The 16,210-nt window shown below is 40.6% G+C and overlaps 1 protein-coding gene across 2 annotated transcripts in view; it reads right to left on the bottom strand.

Annotated features, from left to right (window-relative positions):
• Window positions 1-16,210, bottom strand: part of UIMC1 (ubiquitin interaction motif containing 1) — a 111,361-nt gene continuing 95,151 nt past the window's right edge. For both annotated transcript variants that reach the window (XM_044777621.2, XM_044777619.2), the window contains exons 12-16: window positions 6,563-6,647; window positions 4,278-4,449; window positions 2,123-2,186; window positions 1,000-1,042; window positions 1-472 (exon numbers count right to left, since the gene is read on the bottom strand). In XM_044777621.2, coding sequence (XP_044633556.2) covers window positions 262-472; window positions 1,000-1,042; window positions 2,123-2,186; window positions 4,278-4,449; window positions 6,563-6,647 — 575 coding nt within the window. In that variant the 3' untranslated portion in view covers window positions 1-261. The remainder of the gene's footprint in view (window positions 473-999; window positions 1,043-2,122; window positions 2,187-4,277; window positions 4,450-6,562; window positions 6,648-16,210) is intronic.

The following is a 16,210-nucleotide window of genomic DNA, read 5'->3' as shown; positions in this document are numbered from 1 at the left end:
TTTCATACAAACATAGATAAATATATTTAAATTTTCTTTTAACTATAAGCGAATTCAAACAGACTGGTATAAAACAGAATACTATACACAGTTGTCTGTATAGCTCATAGAAAACATAAAAACCAGAATGCTGAGTAGGTGCTGGTGGTGAAAATCGCAGGGCCAAAACTTACTCAACAGTGAACTGGAGGCCATTAAGGCTTAATGAACATGGCCTATCCCTACTGCTAATGGATCGGTCAACCTGTGGACTCTAGAAATTCAAGATTTTCTCCTCCTTCCTCTGCCTGCTTTGGTCCGTGTCCGGCTAACTGGTCGGACAGTAAGTTGCTTTTTGAAGTCTACTAAACAATCTGTGGCTTCTGAAATGGAAACAAAAGACTTGATGGGAGACTCATTTAAGTCAAGATGTGCAAGGGAACTCTGCATCTCTCTGCTGCAGCCTGCCTCTTCCATCCCTGGTGAGGGCAACCTAGAGAGAAGGGGGAAAAATTCAGAATTCAATATACACCTACTAATAGGCATTAAGTATGTGTCACACATTGTACCAGGGGCTTTTACACATATTATTAGTTTATATAATCTTTATAAAAATCCAACCAGAGAAGTACTATCATTCCCTCTTCACAGATGAGGACACTGGGTAAATCATATACCCAAAGCCAAACAGTTAGGCAGTGAGATAATAAGGATTCAGACCCAAATTCTCAAGTTGCTTGAAATCTAAGTCATAAAACCAAGGTTGAGGTGGGATAAAGAGGTAGGGGGGAGTAAGACACAACTTTGTTCTGCTTGTGTTAACACCATGAGTGTACTGAGCTAGCCAATCAATTCTTAGACCAGATATATGAGGGTCACAGAGCTATACAGAGAGGTCACAGTTCCAGAGTGATTTCTACTTTGACAGTTTGAATATCATACTATACACAGAACCCAGGACCAGGTCTGTACTTTTCTAGAACTGCTAACAGCCACATTTCAATGCACACCCCAATTCACCTGAAGGCTCCTATTTCCGAAGACTTAGTCTTTATCTCTGCATCTGTGACAGGAGAGAAAAGGCAACAAATGCTGTTAGTAGTGTTGTAGTCATACTACTTCTCACTGATCATGTGCTTCCTGTGTTCTAGGCACTGCTTTTCATCAGGCTTATCCAGGTAGCTCAGATTCCCAACCCCCAGACCAATGGAATGTGAGCATTAGCATCCAACAGGCTCAGGTGCAGAAGTACTAGGATGAACACTTTTGAATGAACCACCGCTGAGTAAATCTACTTCAAATCTGGACTTGAGGAATAAGGGTTTGCCAAGGGAAATGTGCTACCTGCAGATTCACAACCTGCTGATCTAGAGGCAGCAGGCTGTGGGACTCGGAGAAGCAGCCTTTTTATAGTGATCAGAAGGCAAAACAGATTTACTTGGTGGGAATGCACTATTAGAACTGGATGGCAAGCAAATCTCACCAGGCTTAAGCCAAAGATCCTCTTCCATCTGCATCCAGGGAATGTTAACAACAGCCACTAATAACAACAACAGTAATAATAGCAGCTAACATTTATCAAGAGCCTATTTATGTTGGGAACATGTCGGGAGCTTTACTAGCTATAATCCGTGCAATCTATGAAGTTAGTATTACTAACTCTATGCAATGCTCTTAACCAACCACTCTACTACTCCCTAAATACTAGGCACAAAGAGACAGAGTCATTTCCCATAATCCCTGAGGAGCACAGGTCGGGACACTAAGCTAAAGGTAACATATGAACCATACAAAAAACATTAGGAGGAGATAGTAACGTCTGCATGTCTAGTTTTCCATGCTTGCTCCTTCAGAAGGTACTTGGGGCTTGTGTCATTCCCTTATGATTTAAAAATGCTTTTTTTTCCCAGTTCAACAGGCAGTCCTGAAAGTTTAGGCTTTACAAAGCCAGAAATGAAACATACGATGAACAAGACAGGGTATCTCCCCATCTTCCTTAGGGAGAAATGACCTAGAATGAATCTCAAAGGCTGACTGACAAGGTCAAATATGCACCCACATAACTCCAACCAATAATTAAGGAGTCGGCAGTGGCTATTTTTCCTGGAAGGCCTTAGGGAGAAGCTGGTCCTGGGGTCCTCACCTGCAGTCTTGTGCTCGGTTTGTTCCAAGAGACTAAGGAGTCGGCCTTCTCTGCAACCTTTTTCCTGTAACAGAAGAAAATACATGAAAGGGTTACCTCATGACAGAGTGTCTGAAATACAACCTCTTTAGCCCAGATCAACCTGTTTCCAGGAGAAAAGAGGTGTAGGGGCACAGCTTTAAAAAAAGTCTTTTGCTTTCTAATAAATGAGGGTACACAAGTAAATAACCAAACTGTGATGAATGGAACACATCTTTATGCCAAGAGTATTACTCAAGAATGGATACCAGAGTCAAGGCAAATTATTCCACCAAGATCCTATTAGAGAAGAGTAGCCTTTGACCTCTGATAGATTTGGAGCGATTTAAAACAGAAAATAACAGTTTCAAGGTAGCTTCTAGAGGCAGTGATGCAAGAAGAATAAACTGGCTCTATGGTATAAGTACTTACCTATAAGCCCCAACTCAAAATCACCACCTCAGAATCACCCCACTCACACAGGGGTCCCTTTCTTCTGTCATGACAGATAATGGCTTCTCCATCTTAGTGTGCAGTGATTGCTGTGTGAGTAAGCCTAGAATATGGAGCTGCTGTTGTATCTTTGATCTCTAAGCCAAAAGCCCAGAAAACACATTCATCCTCCCAGTCAGGGCCAGATTCCACGGCTTCCTAAGGCCAGGCACATGAAGCATTCAACAGAGTTGATCTCGAATATGTTCCTGGCAGTTGAGGTATGATTGGATACCCTCTCTGGAAAGCAATCTGGCAGTATGTTTCAAGAGATTTTAAAATGTTTATGTCCACTGCCCTAAGAGTTCCACTTCAAGAAATCTATTGTAAGAAAACAATCAGTGGTGCAAAGACTGATTAATATTTTAAATACAGTCTTATAATACAAAAAAATTGGAAAGAACCTGAATGTCCAATAATATGAGAATGGCTAAGTGACTATCTGTGTGATACAAATATTAAGAATAATTAAAAAAAAATAGTTTAGGGACCAGCCCTGTGGCCGAGTGGTTAAGTTCGTGCGCTCCGCTGAGGCAGCCCAAGATTTCACTGGTTCGGATCCTGGGTGCAGACATGGCACCGCTCACCAAGCCATGCTGGGGCAGCATCCCACATGCCACAACTGGAAAGACCCACAACTAAGAATATACAACTATGCACCAGGGAGCTTTGGGGAGAAAAAGGAAAAAAATTAAAATCTTAAAAAAAAAAAAAGTTTAGGGGCCGGCCCGGTGGCTGATTGGTTGGGTTCACGTGCTCCAATTTGGCAGCCCAGGGTTTCACTGGTTCAGATCCTGGGCGCGGACATGGCATGGCTCATTAGGCCATGTTGAGGCGGCGTCCCACATGCCCCAACTAGCAGGATCCACAACTAAAAAAGTATACAACTATATACTGGGGGGATTTGGGGAGAAAAAGCAGAAAACAAAAAAAAAGATTTGCAACAGTTGTTAGTTCAGGTGCCAATCTTTAAAAAAAAAAAGTTTAAAAATAAACCCAGGAAGGTATTGATGCTAGTGTTAAGTGTATATACACAAATACATCTATACACAATACACATATATATGAAGATATATGTGGTGTCACACATATGGTGTCAACTACATTAAAAATGTATAGAAAAAAAGACCAGAGAAAAATAAGCCAAAATTACAAGTTCTCTCTTCTTTTTGGTGAGGAAGAATGGCCCTGAGCTAACATCCATTATCAGTCTTCTTTTTGCTTGAGGAAGATTGTCTCTGAGCTAACATCTGTGCCAATCTTCCTTTATTTTGTATGTGGGATGCCACCACAGTATGGCTTGATGAGCTGTGTGTAGGTCTGTGCCTGGGATCCAAACCTGTGAACCCCAGGCAGCTGAAGGACAGTGTGTGTACTGAACTACTGCACCACTGGGCCGGCCCCTAAAAGTTATCTTTGAGTAGCGAAATTATGGGTGATAATTTGTTGATTCGTCATACTTTTGTTTGAATGTCCGTACACTACAATGAGCATATACTACTTTTTAATTAAATGAGAAAATAATTTTAAAAAGCATAAATCTTATTTCAAGATAAACAGAAGACAAGGAGTAGGGGGGAGAGGGGAACCCCAGAATAGAACTGTGGAGGGTTAGGTAGCCTTTCCTAAAGCACTCCACACATACCTTTGGGTTCCTCCGCTGCTGCTGCTGCTTCCCCTCCACAGTTGAGCATACTCTCCCACTCTCTTCAGGCCCATCTCCTTGGTCACCCCTTGCAAGCTGGAGACAGGACTCTACGTGACACTGGTACTCTCTCAGTGGGATCAGGGATTTACAGAGGTAACACTTCTCATTCCTAGCCAATCAGAAGAAAGGGAGAAAAGGCAGTTTTCAGATTGGCTTTTGCCTCTGGGCTCCTGGATAAGTCTCAAATTGTGTTTTTACGTCTCAAAGTTATTCTTCGAAGGAGACATGTCAACCAAAGCAGATTCGCTCAGCAGGATCTCCAATAAAACGAACCCAATGCCAATCAAAAGGATTGAGTGATTAACGGTTTTCCCCGGCTGTTTCTCTGTACCCTGCTGTTGCAGCAGTGGGATGGTAATGAAATCAGCCCTTCTAACTATCTCAAACAATGCTGATTGCTCTTCAGACATAAAATATTCTGTCAAACTCTTCTGAAATTAAGTGTAATAATTTTTTCAAAAGGAAGTTAAAATTTAGACAGAAAAGGGAGCACCAAGAGCATTAGATCAAGATGACATTTTTACCAGGGTGGGTGAACTTGTGTGATTAGTAAATCAAGTCTGTCTATGTACTGACTTCCTTAATTCTACAACATGCAACATCAACTAGGAAGTTACCAAAGCCATGCAGCTCTGCCAGAGGCTTTTGCATAACTTCATATACACAATTATTATTATCTTTTTATAACAGTAGAGTTTGTGGCAAGAGAGAAAATCATGTTCTTGATGTAAGGTTTACTGGACATCAGTGAAAACAGAATCACTGGGGACAAAGGAAGAAAATAAACATTTATTAAGTATTTTCTCTGTGGTGAGAACTAGTGCAAGGCCCTTGCACCAACTGTGAGAAATACAATTTCTCAATTAATTCTTTGGCCCTATTAGGAAGGTACTATTCTCCCCAAGGTCCTAAAGCTAATAATTGTTAGAACCCAGGTCTGCCTGACTCATAAGATCATTTTAGTTTTAAGAAGCTAAAGAAAACTTTCCAAAGCTTGCTAATATCTTAGACTTCTCTCTCTGGCCATTACTATCCAGTGACTATAGCAAGAGAGATTTGCATTAGCTCTAAGGAAAAATTCGTCTGGAGGTCTTTAAAATAGGAGAAATAGTCTCTCAAGTACTTAATCATCTGGGAGAAGGCAAGTACAAGTCTGCTTTATGAGAAAAGTTAGACCAGTGTACCTTTCAAGGTTTACTAATTAATGCAAAAAGCATTTAATAATCCCCTAGTACATGAGAGGGAGCAGCAGTGTGGAAGAAGTGTAAGTTTTTGAGTCAGGCTGACTTTGCCAGTTCATCTTGGCCACGTGATCTTAACCATTTACTTATAATTCTCTTCAGTTTCTTTATCTATTTTTTAAAAAAGAAAGGATAACTACCTTACCAGCTATTGTGAGAGTTACAAAGTAAATAAAGCACCTAGCACAGTGGCTGGTACCTAACATTAGGTGCTCAAGAAACAGCTATTGCTGTCTCAGATACATTTTATTAGATCCTGAAAATACAAACACAAATGAAGGCAAGTATCTGCCTTCAAATAACCCACAGCCTACCCAGGGAGACAGAAATGTCAAAAAAGAAAAACAATTACTGCAATACACTATGATGAATACAGTCCTAGAGGAATGTCTGCATGACAGTAGGATTCCAAAGGGAGCAAGTGATCAGCTCTGCTCAACTCGATTAGGAAAAGCAGCCCTGAAATTTAGAGTCTGAGATCTGTGTTTCAAAGATAAATGTTTCTGCCTAATGACTAATTGTTCTCATGTATTGTTGGTAATGTCTTTACTTTTGAGAGGCAGCACTTACACCTCACCCGCCCCTTAGAATGCACTCTCCTAGTCAAGCTGCAACTCGCAACGCAAGAAGTCTTCTATATTGCTCAACCTTGTGCAACTCAACTTCTGTACCATTGCATCACAAAATAGCTCTCTGTTCCCTAAAAGCACCAAACACCAATATGCAAAGTCAAGAAAAACAGAAAGCTAAGAGCAATGTGAGAATGGAGTGGATGGCAGGATTTTTTTTTTTAGAGTAATGAAAAGGGATACAGAGGCCACCTACACTGCATGAACTGGGAATAAGAAAAAGGCATCCAAGCTGCGAAGTGATTGGCAGGCCAAAGAAACCCTGGGTAAAAGAGGACTTGCTCTCTTTATTCAGTCCAAGCAATGGTATTTCATGTGAAAGGAGAGCTCTGTGAACACTGTACCTACTTACTTGTCAATGTCTAGGAAAGTCTGGGCGGCTGTCCCACTCTTGCTCTTACTCTTGCTCTTGGCCTCTTTTTGTCTCCGTGTCAGCACTTTTGACAAAAAAAGGAAGAAAAACTGTTAGTTAGCAGTAGAACTGAATACATAAAAGACAAAATTTTTAGGAAGAAGCAAAGTTTAAAATCCTAGTCCACTGGGAAAAGTGCATAGTCTGGGAAACCTCTGTCTTTCTAGGATAGAGAATAACACTGTAACGTATAGACTGAAACTGCTAGCCACAAGATACTCCATACTTGCTAATGAGATATATAGATTCCTTATTTGCCATGAGACCTAAACGTCTAGCCCACACCAAGAAAGGTTTTTGTGTACTACCTCAACTTACAGCACTTGAGGGATGGATTTATACTTTCCCAACCGAAATTCTGTCTGGTGTGACACACACTCCAATGAGATGCTCTATGAAATGCAGTAATGATGGCCACATCTGAGTGCTCACATTAGCTCCAATCTTTACAAAATTCCAGAAAGTGCTCCATTTACAGTGAGGAAAGTGGAGTTCAGAACCGTTAACACAACCAGACTTTTCCACTACACTAGGACTACCTCCCTATTCTAGTGGGTATAGACAGCTTTAGCCCAGGTGGCATACAAATACTTTGTCTCACACCATAAGGCATCTGTTGATGAAATCGTAGTCTCTTAAAGGATCTTGGAGGTTATTTAATCAACTGCTTTCCAGTCTTTAATCCATGCAGTAACAAGAAAAACAGTGACCATCTCATTTCAAATCTTGCCTTCTTCCCTCTTGACACTTGAAATCCCATGACAGAGAATTTAGGAAGGTTATTGGTTCACAAAATAATTTAGGTTGTGAAGTATTTATCTAGCCCAGGAGGAAACTTTTTCTGTAAAAGGGCAGATCATAAATATTTTAGGCTTGGCAGGCCATATGGTCTCTGTCACAACTCTGCAACTCTGCAATGTAGTAGGAAGACAGACACAGATAACATATACATAATGGTGTGGTGTGTTCCAATAAAACTTTATTTACAAAAACAGATGTCTGGCTGGATTTGGCCCCCAGCTGGCCATCATTTGCCTATCCCTCCAGTCCGACCACCTACTCATAAAAATACTTCCTATAAGCATCCCTGACGAGCAATCATACAGTGTCGACTATATCCATTCACTGAGAGGCATTCCCTTCCTCCTAGGGAAACCCATTATACTGCTACACAATAATCTGGCCCAATGTGCATTGGGGGCTGTATGAATAAGTTTACCCCCTTTTACCACAAATCAGCTCTTTGAACACTTAACAAGCTGCATTACAATCTTGGATTTACTCTGTTGTCTGCTCCACTAAAATGTAACATCCTTCAAAGCAGGGACTATATCTAGTCATTAAGCCAATCTCTAATAAGACTTGGATTGCAGGGGCCGGCCCCATGGCCGAGTGGTTAAGTTCACGAGCTCAGCTTCGGTGGCCCAGCGTTTCGCCAGTTTGGATCCTGGGTGCGGAGATGGAACTGCTCATCAGGCCATGCTGAGGCAGCATTCCACATGCCACAACTAGAAGGACACACAACTAAAAATATACAACTGTGTACTAGGGGGCTTTGGGGAGAAAAAGGAAAAATAAAATCTGTTAAAAAAAAAAAAAGACTTGCATTGCAGAAACTTTTGAGTGCCTAGGTTAGCTCTAATCCTTATAAGGATCCTCTGATTGGTGTTATTATTCTGTTCTATTTTAAAGGTATGGAAACAAACTCAGAGGAATTGACTCTGCCAAGCTATCACACTGGTAAGTAGCAGAACCCAGGATAGAATCTGTATCTCTCTGACTCCTATACCCATGTTGTACCTTCCTAGTTAACCTCCTCTACGAATACACCCCAATTTGTCAGTGTCTCTTTTTATATGTGGCGCCACAAACTAGACGTAGTACTCAGCAAGCAGTCTGACCAGTAAAGGAATACAAGAACTACAAACTACCTCATCTAAAGACACATTCTACTAATTTAGACAAGGCTGTGTTTGCTGTATTGACAGTCTTGGTAGACTATTGGCTTAAAATGAGCTTAAAGGCAATTAAGATCCATCCCCTACCCTCCCAAATCCTTCAAATAAAACGTTATTAAGACAGGTCTCCTAAATCTATACTTGGATAACTAAGTTGTTGGATATTTCCACCCCCTTAAACACAGGACTTTGTATTTGTCCCTGTTCTTTTCAACTGAACATTCCAGTCTGTTGAGATCATCTGCAGTCTCGATTCTGTAATTGATGTTACTAGCTCTCTTTTCTAGCTTTGTGTCATCTGCATAAATGACAAGCATGCTTTCTACATCTTCATCCAAGTCACCGGGGAAAAATGAGTGTAAAGGATATGGCCAAGGACAGAAAACTGTGGCATGTTACCAGAGAAACCTATCTTCTTCTTCCTGGTCCAAGTTTCCTTGAAATACTTAATCAAGCAAATACTTATTGAGAATCTTCAATGTGCACGTAATTTGGGGAGATATATGAATGAGATAGGGTCCTTGCTCTTAAGGAACTTACAATTTACTAAAGGAGACAGCACATACACTCAAATAACTATAACATAAGGTGTAAAGAGATAAGCATAATAAAACAAGATCATACACGAAGCAATTATTAGTACTGTTTGTCTCTGAGGAAGTTGATAGGGACACCTGGGGACTGTAATAGGAGGGAGGTATATTTTTCACTACATACTTTTCTGTACTGTTGAATTAAAAATTAAAAGGGAAAAACAAGAGATTGGATTAAAGAAAGGTCTTAGATCCAAATTAGACTAGACAATCTATTTCTAAGGTTCCTTCTAACCCAGAGATTTTATAAGTGAAAATAAAGTACTGCAGAAGAAAAACATCCTAGACACAGTTGTATAACCATCATCAAATCCACCTCCTATTCTATCAGCCAGCCTACATTTCTCCATCTTATGTACAAGGACTTTACGAGAGATTTTATCAAGTGTCTTGCCGGAATCAATTCTTAAAAGGCTGGCACCTCACAGATTGCAGCAACTTTAAAGGGTTGTTTTCTCTTTCTCTCTCTCTCTCTATTTGTCTCCCATCTTGACTACCAAGTATTTTTCCAAAATAAACACTTGGAAACCACTCCACAGACAGGGCTGGAAAAAGATCTAATTGTTTCTACCTCTTTATATATACCACTACTACACTTAGCACAATGTTGTTTGTTTATATGTCAGTTTCCTTTCTACACCATGCAACTTCCTAAATTCAGAGGTTCAGGGTTTTGTTTTCTTTTGATCTCTTCAGCATCCTCAGCAAAGTCTAGCACAGATTAGATGCTAACAAATATTTGCAATTAAATCATAGCAACAGATTCAAGAGAAAAAAAGAGCTCTTGTTTTATGAGGATGTACTCTGTGCCAGGGACTTTATAAACATAATCTCTAATCCTTACAACCACCCTGCAAGGCATACATCATTATCTGTATTTTATAGATGATGAAATATTAAACCTGATCAACATCCCAAAGCTAAAATAACAACAAGAACAACAAAGAAACATGGCACCAGGAATGCAATACAAGTCTGACTTTAAAGAGGCATTTGTTGTTTTACAAGAGCAGGCTGCCTCTCCTGGGTAATAACAGGGTAAAGGATGGAGAGAGAAAAAGTGGTAAGTGGTAAGTGAGTGGGCAGGTAGAAAAGAATCTGAGGGAAGAGACTTGGCAGATGGCTGAGAACTATATGCTAATTCTATTATTAAATGTTCTGATCAGAGTGGACTGGACTGGGGCTTGCAGCTATGTTTTTCCTTTGAAACCTACTGCCCCTACAAAGGAGCACAAAGGTTTAAGCTGCTCCAAAGGAGACTCCTACTCTGGTTTATGAGGGCTGAGACAGCCATTTCAACTAGCTGTAGGCAGTGAATTCAGTATAAAACTTAAATCCAAAACCCTAGCTGCTGGTGACAACAGCCCAAAGACTTCAAAAGGGAACAATGGAATCTGAGGGCAATTACCAGGAAAAGAACTACCAGAGCAATGTAAGCAAAACAGAAAGGAGGGATTATCACTGAGAGCACCACCTAAAAACCACGACCATCATCTCAGGCCTTTATATACCACTAGATGGAAAATGTCCTAAGGAGCTGCACTTGGGACTTGGCTTGGCGCTGTTAAGATACAAGGAAGCAGCAATGTCTACCATAATAAAGTACACCAACTTTTGAGTTGGACAAAACAAGTGTCCAAGTTGGGACTCTACTAGCTGTGTCGCCTTAGACAAGTTACTTAACCTGAGTATCAGCTGACTTACCTACAAAATGAGATGAAAACAGCATCCATCCTCACGGGTTTTGGTAAGGATCATGAATCAGACAATCCAATAAATTGTAAGAACATCCAGCCCACAGAAAGCACTCAACAAACATTAGTTGTTATTTTTATATAATTCTCATTATTATTCTTCTAGACTTATTTCTTAGTCTTATCCAAAGATTCAAGCCCATCCTTAGAACCAGCACCTACCAGCCTGTCTATGGGTTAGGTCTCAGTCTTAAGTGGTATCCATACTAATCTGTACAAACACAACGAACAAGTAAATACCCAAAGCATTATAGAACAATTACTGATATTATGTAAACACTGGCACATTTGTTTTACAAAATCCAAAGAAGACAAGTAATCAAAAATAAAAGCAGGGGGCCAGCCCCATGGTGTGGTGGTTAAGTTCACCAGAGTTCACAGGTTCAGATCCTGGGCACGGACCTAGCACTGCTCATCAAGCTATGCTGTGGTGGCATCCAACATAAAATAGAGGAAGACTGGCAAAAGATATTAGGTCAGTGATAATGTTCCTCACAAAAAATAAAAAAATAAAAATAAGGGCCAGCCTGGTGGCTAAGGTTCATGTGCTCTGCTTCAGCAGCCTGGAGTTGGCAGGTTCAGATCCCGGGTGCGGACCTATATATCACTTATCAAGCCATGCTGTGGTGGCATCCCACATATAAAATAGAGAAAGATTGGCAGCAGATGTTGGCTCAGGGACAACCTTCCTCACCAGAAAAAAAAATACAGCCTAGAACTGCAAACAATGAAGATAATGGCTCCTTGAGTAGAGTGGAAATTATATACAGGGAGAAGACAGATTTGGCAGAATGACAGTGATTATTAGTCTCCTCACTTTGTCTCTTTCAACCTCAAAACCACCTCAGCAGAAAATAATGGGAGTCCACAGAGCTGTGTATGTTCCTGCTAAGACCACCCCTCCTTCAGCCTAGCACTTCCTTAGTGGGATGTAAGAAGCACCAGCAAAGTTCCACCTGCATGTTGCCTGCCTCAATGCTGCCAGCCTCCTCTAAGAGACCAGTCTCAACAAAAAGGCTACCATTACAACCCCTTATCTACCGTTCTCTGAGACATGTGGCTCTTTAAATTTAAATCTTAATTAGAATTAAACAAGGGCCGGCCCCGTGGCCGAGAGGTTAAGTTCGTGTGCTCTGCTTCAGTGGCCCAGGGTTTCACAGGTTCAAATCCTGGGCACTGACATGGCACCACTCGTCAAGCCATGCTGAGGCGGCATCCCACATGCCACAGCTAGAAGGACCCACAACTAAAAATACACAACTATGTACTGAGGGACTTTGGGAGATAAAGGAAAATTAAAATCTCTTAAAAAAAAAAAAAGAATTAAACAGAATTTAAAATTCAGCTTCTCAGTCCCAGGAGCCACACTTCAAGTACTCAGTAGCCACATATGACTACTGGCTACCATTTGACCCCACAGACAACAGAACATTTCTGTCACTGCAGACAGATCCACTGGACAGCACTATTCCTTTAAGATATAACCAGGAATAATTCTGTCATGCTTTAAATCTGTTTATCTTGGACACCAGAGAAATCCAAGCCTCTCCTGGCGTCCTTCATTACCTAGATTCTCATCCCCACAAGACTCTAATCTGTCAGCTGAGGAGACTTTTCTAATCTGACTCAACTTCCCACTCCTACTCTCAAAATGACTCTGTCCTCCGGAATTCATGTAAGTGATCAACAAAATCTCCAATGTTCTTAACCTCCTCTATGAAAGTTTCTTTCACCTTCTTACCCTGAAAGATGGCTGTCCCCTGAGGATATCACTTCTCCTTGTACCTTCTCAAGTACTGGCTTGTTCTGCCTTACGCCACGGTACTACTGAGCTGGAGAGTGCATAAATATCCTTTCTCCTTGTTGTTGCTTCCAGACTACCAGAAAAACTTAGTTTGAAGCAACCATTGTGCTACCCCACCCTGAGGTAGTCATCTCATATGCTCCTGATCACCTGACCTCTACCAGCCACCCCCACTTCCTGGTCATTCTCACTGAAAAATTTAATATATCATTTACTGTCTGTCTCATCACTACTCCTGCCATCATTCTTGATGACTTCAGTATCTACATATTAGACTGAAGCAAATGAAATGGCAGTTTTGTAGGTTCAATCTAAGGTATGATCCATCCAATACTGTGGCCTCTCAGTTTCTTGACCTCTTGGCTATCTACCCCATGGATCATACCATTTCAGCCTTTCTCAGGTGGAGTTCTAAGGGAGGAGAGAGCCTAATGCCCCAAGGCATCCACTGTATGTAACGTTAACTCTGCCCTCTGCATCTAGAATGGTACCAGTTATGTATCATCCTTGGGAGAAGGAAACATTCAATTCATTTTCTGTGTTCTGTGGTTCCAATGAGGAACCCTGGCTGAGCCTGTCAATAATAATGGTGCCACTTCCAAGATCTCAATTTCAGATGTCCCATTCTCTGATCACCACCACCTATCTTTCCAACTTACTCCCTCTAATGCCCTAAGTCCAATAATCCTTCAGCCCCACTAGAAGGTCTAATTTCAGCCTATCACCTTTCTATATCCATTACCCTGTCATGTCCTCACTTTCCTTCTTACCTTAGATCTCATGGTTATCATATTAACAATTTCCTTGAATATTCTCTCAATTTATTTTTTTAAACATTTTATTTTTCTTTTTTGTCCCCAAAGCCCCCTGGTACATAGTTGTGCATTTTTAGTTGTGGGTCCTTCTAGTTGTGGCATGTGGGATGCCGCCTCAGCATGGCTTGATGAGCAGTGCCATGTCTGCGCCCAGGATCCGAACCAGTGAATCCCTGGGCTGCCAAAGCAGAGCATGCAAACTTAACCACTCGGCCACAGGGCTGGTCCCTCAACTTACTTTTTTCATTTCTACTGTATTCCCTAGTGAAACTCAATTTTGGTTAAATCCAACCCTCCACCTATTATGTGTCCCTATCTAAGCAGCACTACACATTATATTTATGATCACAAACCTCAAGCGGCCCCTTAGAACTGCCTAGCAATCCTAGTATGTTTCCATAGTCAGTTTAGTCTTCTACTCTCCCAGACACTATTTCACATCTTCTACTCTATCATTATTTTTTGTTTCAATATAACAACGTGATTGAGACATAATTTATATATTACATAATTCACTTATTTAGAATATACTTCAATGGTTTTTAATATATTTAGAGTTGTGCAACTATAATCACTATCAATTTTATAACATTTTCATTTACTGAAAAAGAAACTCATTCCCATTAGCAGTCATTCAACCCGCTTTCTCTACCTATGAATTCGCCTGTTCCGAGCATGTCATATAAACGAAATAATACAATATGTGGGCTTCTGTGACTGGTTTCTGTCACTTAACATATGTTTTCAAGGTTTATCCAACTTACAGCATATATCAGTACTTCATTCCTTTTTTCCCCTACAGTGGCTGCACCATTTTACATTCCCACCAATGATGTACAAGGGTTCCAATTTCTCCACATTCTTGCCAAATTTGTTCATTTTCTTTTCTTTTCTTAATAGCCATACTAGTGAGTATTATCTCACTGTGGTTTTGACTTGCATTCCTCTAATGACTAATGATGTCAATCATCTTTTCACGTGCTTGCTGGCCATCTGTATATCTTCTTCGGAGAAATGTCCATTCAGGTTCTTTGTTTTAACTGGGTTTGTCTTTTTGTTGTTGAGTGGTAAGAGTTCTTTATATGTTCTGGAATCTAGACTCTCATCAGACATATGATTTGCAAATATTTTCTCCCATTCTGTAGGTTTTCTTTTCACTTTCTTGATGGTGTTCTTTTTTTTTTTTTTTAAACTTCTTTTTTCTGGTTTATTTTTCTTTTGAGGAAGATTAGCTCTGAGCTAACATCTGCTGCCAATCCTTCTCTTTTTGCTGAGGAAGACTGGCCCTGAGCTAACATCCGTGCCCATCTTCCTCACTTTATATGTGGGACGTCTGCCACAGCATGGCTTGCTGAACGGTGCCAAGTCTGCACCCAGGATCTGAACTGGCGAACCCCGGGCCACCGAAGCAGAATGTGCGAACTTAACCGCTGCGCCACTGGGCCGGTCCCCTTGATGGTGTTCTTTGATGCACAACAGTTTTAAAGTTTGATGAAGTCCAATTTATCTATTTTTTTTTTCTTTTGTTGCTAATGTCTTTGGTGTCGTATCTAAGAATCCACTGCCAAATCTAAGGTCACAAAGATTTACCCCTAAGAAAGTTTTATAGTTTTAGCACTTACATTTAGATCTTTGATCCATTTTTCGTATATGGTGTGTGGCAGGGGTCCAACGTCTTTTGCATGTGGATATTCAGTTGTCCCAGTACTATTTGCTGAAAGACTGTTTTCCCCCATTGAATTGTCCTGATAACCCTGTCAAAAACTGATTGTCCATAAATGTATAGTTTTAATTCTAGACTCTCAATTCTACTCCACTGATCCATATATCTACCCTTATGCCCATACCACACTGCCTTATTAGTTAAGTTGTAAAATCAGCAAGTGTGAATCCTCAACTTTGTTTTTTTTTCAAGACTGTTTTGGCTATTCTGGATCTTCCCAATCTCAAAAAAATGGAGTCATCATTAACCAGTTGCTTGGTGGAAAACCCTGGTGTCACCTCTGAGTTTTCTCTTTATCTCATTCTCTGACAAATCCTGTAGGTTTGAACTTTAAAACACAACCCAAATTTGACATCCTTTCTCCTTCACCTCACAGGCAGCACTGTGAAGTCCAAGTAAACATTAGACCTTGCTGGAATACTGCAACAGCATCCTGCTTAGTCTGTTTGCTTCTGCTTTTGCTCCTGGCCCTCTACAGACTATTTTCCATGCAGTACCAAGAGCCAGATTACATCACTCTCTCTCAACCCTTTCTATGGCTTTTCATCATATTCAGAATAAAGTGAAAAACCCCCATATGATCTGACCACTGCTTATCTCTCCTGTCTTTTTGCCTGTTGCTCATCTCACTTCAGTCATTGTGGCTTCCTGCTGCTCTAAGGAACATGCCATACACTTTTGCATTGGGGCCTTTATCCTTATTCCCTTTACCTGGAATGACTCTCTTCAAATATCACCTCAAGAAGTCTTCTTTATCTTTTTCTTTAAGAGGCCCATCCTTCCCTGACCTGATCATTCTCTATCCCCTGTTCTTGCCTTATTTTTCTCAAATTTTATTTATTATCTGTTTCCCCCATGAGAATGTAAGCTTCATGAGAGCACAGATTTCTCTTTTGTTCACTGCTGTATCCTCAGCTTGTATAACAGTATCTGGGTTATAG

The sequence above is a fragment of the Equus asinus genome, chromosome 9 (assembly GCF_041296235.1).
Source record: "Equus asinus isolate D_3611 breed Donkey chromosome 9, EquAss-T2T_v2, whole genome shotgun sequence".
NCBI classification, from domain to species: domain Eukaryota; kingdom Metazoa; phylum Chordata; class Mammalia; order Perissodactyla; family Equidae; genus Equus; species Equus asinus.
Note: the sequence above shows the minus strand (reverse complement) of the source record. Positions and strands in the feature narration are given on the sequence as shown.